At 35.4% G+C, this 3,016-nt stretch overlaps 1 protein-coding gene across 1 annotated transcript; it reads left to right on the forward strand.

Annotated features, from left to right (window-relative positions):
• The first annotated feature begins 775 nt into the window (after positions 1-775).
• Positions 776-2,038, forward strand: LOC139840429 (pelargonidin 3-O-(6-caffeoylglucoside) 5-O-(6-O-malonylglucoside) 4'''-malonyltransferase-like). Its single transcript, XM_071830696.1, has one exon. It carries the CDS (start codon positions 776-778, stop codon positions 2,036-2,038), a length of 1,263 nt encoding a protein of 420 aa, XP_071686797.1.
• Positions 2,039-3,016: the final 978 nt, after the last annotated feature.

Raw genomic sequence — 3,016 nt, forward strand, 5'->3', positions numbered from 1 at the left:
TTTTAAAAAGAAAATAAAAACATGACAAAGTAACTGACGATCAATGGTAGCAAGTAGAAGTAGTAATGTTCACTTCAACTTTATGGGATTGGTGCGGGTTTCCTTCTGGGCACACAGTTGGGGGCGGGTATAGCAACTGCGGGAGATGATCGCGTGAGTGGTTAAATTCCCCCTGGGTGATCCCAAGTTCCCAACTAACTGATGCCAAAAAAAAAAAAAAAAAAAAATTTCAAAACGAAAAAGTATAAAGAGAAAACTTTATCATAATTATATTACATCTTGAATAGTAATCACAATCTAAACTTTATTACATCTTGAAAAATCCAAAGAGAAATCTTTAGCATAATTTTACCCTCTAACTAAAGAATGTTTATCAAGTTGTACGTTTAAAATATTGGTAACTAACTTTCTTTATGATGATGATGATGATGTGCACATGTTACTAAAATAACATAACGTACACTATAGTATACTACGAATATGTGATATACCTTCATATTATTATCATTGCTAACGATAATAATAAGAATCATATAAAATTAAAAAGTCCACAATCCAGCAAGACAAGGCGATTACAAATGGCTTATATCCAACGCATATTCCTTTATATTATGAATTTCAATATTATTGCCTGCATTTCTATCCAATCCAATAGTTAATACGAGTATAAATTGAAGCATCAAAAAGATCTCAAGTTAACTATAAAATGTAGCTCTGGTTATAGTGAAATGTCATCTTCTTGCCCATCTCCAACTAAAGACTACTAACACTAATGATGACGAAGATTGAAAAACAATCAAACACATTTATAAAACCTATAATTCCAACCCCTCCAACCCATCATCACTATAAGTTAGGCAGCCTCGACGAGCTAGCTCCTTTTTGGAATGTATCCGTCGTTCTTTTCTTCTCCCAAGTTAATGATCAGGATCAAAAGTTTGTAGTTGGGCTAGAAACATCCCTTGAAAAAACGTTAACACTATTATATCCTCTTGCCGGTAGATATGTTGATGAAACTCAAATCATCGACTGTAATGATGAAGGGGTTGAGTTTATACACGCGAAAGTCAACATCAAACTTCAAGAAATTCTTGGATCAGAAATGGATCCTAAATTGGTTGATGAATTCATTTCATTCAATACTCTTGCGGCTCATAAGTTGACTAGCCCTTTACTTTCAATACAAGTTACTAAATTCGAGTGTGGAGGAGTAGCAATTGGTGTAAACGCTACACACAAGATTGTTGACGCGTCAACTTTGTGTACATTCTTAAATGTTTGGGCTGTTATAAACCGAGAAAATAATGAGATTGAATTCTCAGGGCCTGGTTTCAACTCATCGTCACTTTTTCCGGCTCGTGGTATACGCCGTAGAACTCAACCAACTATCAGCGATGATATGTTAAGAAAGTGTACAAGGAAGAAATATTTGTTCAGTGAGAGTGACATATCAAATATTAGAGCAAACACTACAATCGCAAGTTTGTCAAAGGTACAGTTGGTGATGGCCATCCTTTCGAAGGCTTTCATTGATGTGGATCGCGCGATAAACAAATATTCAAGAGAGTGTATAATAGTACATCCAATGAATATAAGGGAAAAAATGGCATCCTTAATTCCTTCGAACTCTTGCGGGAATCTTGTGGCGTTTTGTGCCACGAAAACTGATATTTATGAAACTACCATAGAGTTGGCAGATGTTATAAGTGAGTCATTCAAGAAAAGTGTAAACAACTTGTCAAAAGTACACCATGATACAGAAGAAGGAAAATGCATGGTTTTGGATTCCATGTGTCAGAAAGTTCCTGAATCCACTCATATGATTGGAATTTCTAGTTGGTGCAAGTTCCCTTTTTATGAAGTTAATTTTGGCTTTGGAAAGCCAATTTGGGCTGCACCTGGAACCATACCTCAGAAAAATTCGGCAAATTTGATGGACGATGCACGAGGTAATGGAATCGAAGCACATGTCTTTTTGGAAGTTAACTACATCCCTATATTTGAAGAAAGTTTGAAGGCCAATGTTTACCGTGTTTAAAAACTATTTCTTTCACTTGTTTCTGTTATTTGAGGACATTTATGTTTGGCATATTCTATCTAGTTAATTAGTATTATGTCTAAGCGCATTGTAATCACCTATATTAACTCTTGCTTACGCCGGTATTTATCTATATCTTACAAAGGTGAGTCAACAAATTTTCATCCAATCAAGGGACAAAAGTAGTATAGAAAAGTAGTAAACAAAAGACAGAAATGATATTGTATTTGGCCATTGTCAAGAAACTATTGTTAACACAAAAGACAAAATGTAAGGATAATAATTTTTGTCCATCCAACCTGGAAACATGCTTTCATCGATACTTCCCATAAACATGTTTTCTTTCAAATATTTTTGTTATTAGTGATGGCATTCAAACAAACAAGAATGATACTTCTAACCAAACGAATGATGCCTCTTCTGGAAATAACAGAAGCCTAGCAGCTCTCAAACTCTGTTGTTAAAGATTATTCTAGCCTAAGACCATTTTCAATGGTGATGACGAGACCATTTTTAATGGCGATGACGTGACAAGGTGTGATAGGGGTTTTTGTGAGTTGTGCTGATGATATGATTAATGTGATATGATGGAGTGATGGCGTGATGGAGCGATGACGTGATGGAGTTTGTAGTGTCGATGGGTTGATAGAGTATGATGGAGAATAGGTCCCACCAATGCTTGAATCGGATTGGTCCTATTTATTTAAGGTTGAATATCATTGGTTTAATCCTCCTCACACCACCTTTTTCTTCCGGTGATGCAATCGATCTCGTCACTATTTTTTTTTTCAATCACACCAGATTAGTGGCGTGATGGAGGCGTGATACCTTCATATTCATACTAGCACGCTCAGTGGCGATTCAATGATTACAACTCAATGGGGCCCCAAATTTTTTTAGTACTAATTATATTTGAATGTTATTTTAGTGGTAGTTTACCTTTAAAAAACTATAAATTCGAAAAATATATGGGTTCCG

This window comes from Rutidosis leptorrhynchoides, chromosome 4, assembly GCF_046630445.1.
Source record: "Rutidosis leptorrhynchoides isolate AG116_Rl617_1_P2 chromosome 4, CSIRO_AGI_Rlap_v1, whole genome shotgun sequence".
NCBI lineage: Eukaryota > Viridiplantae > Streptophyta > Magnoliopsida > Asterales > Asteraceae > Rutidosis > Rutidosis leptorrhynchoides.